The following is a 1,745-nucleotide window of genomic DNA, read 5'->3' as shown; positions in this document are numbered from 1 at the left end:
GGTAATCATAGGTCAATCTTTCATGGCCAGCTGACAGAAAATCATGATGAGTTGATAGTTCATCCATTCATGACTTGAGAGTGGAATACTCTTCAGTCAACGACTGATTTTTCTCCATCTCCTCAACCAACTACCCTTTAGATTTCTCGAGAGTTTTCTCAAATTTCTCAAGCGAGTTTTGTTGAATATTGGCAATTTTGATCAACTTAGCATGGTCATTCTCATCAGAAGAATATTGATCACTGGAGTGAACCTTGTGATGTTTGGAGGATACCTTTTCTTTTGAGGCCTTTACCATGAAGTAGTAGGAAGGAGTTTCATCATCACTTTACGGGTTCCCGAAGAAATTTTTCGCAGGAGAGGAGGCGCATGCTATCCCAGCCATGCCCGATTCGGAATCCTCATCGGTTTCATCAGCTTCTTCAAAGGCAGAAGATTCTTCTTCTTCAGAATTCATCTCCTTGCTGATGTACGCCTTGGCTTTGCGAGAAGTATTCTTGTGGATGGAGGAGGACTTGGAGGGGTTCCTTGATGAAGATCTTGACAAATATTTTGAAGCGGAGTTGTCCATCTTCTTGAAGAATTTCTTGGTTTTCTTTTCTTCATCGGAGTCATAGTTCTTGCTCTTACTTTTGCCTCGATAGTGCCCGAATCATATCTCCCACTAGCACGGATTTTAGCTTCCCGGAGAGGGCAGTCCAAAATGAAGTGTCTAGGCTTTTTCACTTGAAACATGTGTATTCTCCAGTAGGTTTTTATGAAGATTTTGAACCCGCAGAGTTTCTTGAACTTCTTTTCTGGAACTGGCTCTTCTTGTGAAAGCGTTGAAATCTTTTTGTGATCAATGCGAGATCTTTGCTGAGCCTTTCTGGATCATCTGAATCTTCTTCGACATTTCCATCTGAGGAAGAATCAGCCACAACCATGAGAGCATGATTTTTGCGTTGAGTTGAGCCATACATATCTCTTTTCTCTTCTTCTTGTTCCTCATGGGTATTCAGCCTTTCCATGATATCAGCAGAGTCGAGGGTTTTGAAATCAGTGCGTTCATGAATCATCAAAACAAGGGTGTCAAATGAACTGTCAAGTGATCAAAGTAGTTTCTTCACAACTTCATGGTCAGTGATGTCTTCGATGCCGAGACCTTGAAGCTCATTTGCTATGTCACTGAGACGATCAAAGGTTTGCTGGCAGGTTTCATTTCCAATGCGCTTGAAGCGATTGAATTTCGCTCGTAGAGTATCAATTCGAGCTTCTTTATGAGTTGAGACTCCTTCCTTGATCTTCTCGAGGACATCCCACAATTCCTTTGCAGTTTCACACTGGCGATAGCGAAGAAATTGCGCTCGATTGAGATGGCCGCCAATTTCATCTTTGGCCTGAGCATATAGCTGAATGAGCTTCTTTTCTTCGTCGTTAGGAGCTTGAGGTACAGCGGCTATGAGTCCAAATCGCACCACGTCCCACATATCATCATCTATAGCATGGAGACGGATCTTCATCTTCTCCTTCCAGAAGGGATAGTCCATCCCATCGAATATGGGAACCTTGAGATGCAATTTGTAGTTCACTGAAGACATACTTAAACTCCAAAGTTGTTAGACTAAAATGAGAAGAGTCAAGGAGTATCTCGCTCTGATACCAATTGCAGGAACGTAGTATGTCTACCAGAGGGGGGGCGATGAATGGGAGTTTTAAATTTTCTTTGGAAAATTTAAATCTCTTAGAACCCAGCAGCGGAACGA

At 42.4% G+C, this 1,745-nt stretch overlaps 1 protein-coding gene across 1 annotated transcript; it reads right to left on the bottom strand.

Annotated features, from left to right (window-relative positions):
• Positions 1-1,091: 1,091 nt before the first annotated feature.
• On the bottom strand, positions 1,092-1,529 carry LOC141043076 (uncharacterized). The gene has a single exon (XM_073511993.1). The coding sequence runs from the start codon at positions 1,527-1,529 to the stop codon at positions 1,092-1,094; it is 438 nt and encodes a 145-aa protein (XP_073368094.1).
• Positions 1,530-1,745: the final 216 nt, after the last annotated feature.

This window comes from Aegilops tauschii, chromosome 3 (genome assembly GCF_002575655.3).
Source record: "Aegilops tauschii subsp. strangulata cultivar AL8/78 chromosome 3, Aet v6.0, whole genome shotgun sequence".
In the NCBI taxonomy this organism is placed as follows: domain Eukaryota; kingdom Viridiplantae; phylum Streptophyta; class Magnoliopsida; order Poales; family Poaceae; genus Aegilops; species Aegilops tauschii.
Note: the sequence above shows the minus strand (reverse complement) of the source record. Positions and strands in the feature narration are given on the sequence as shown.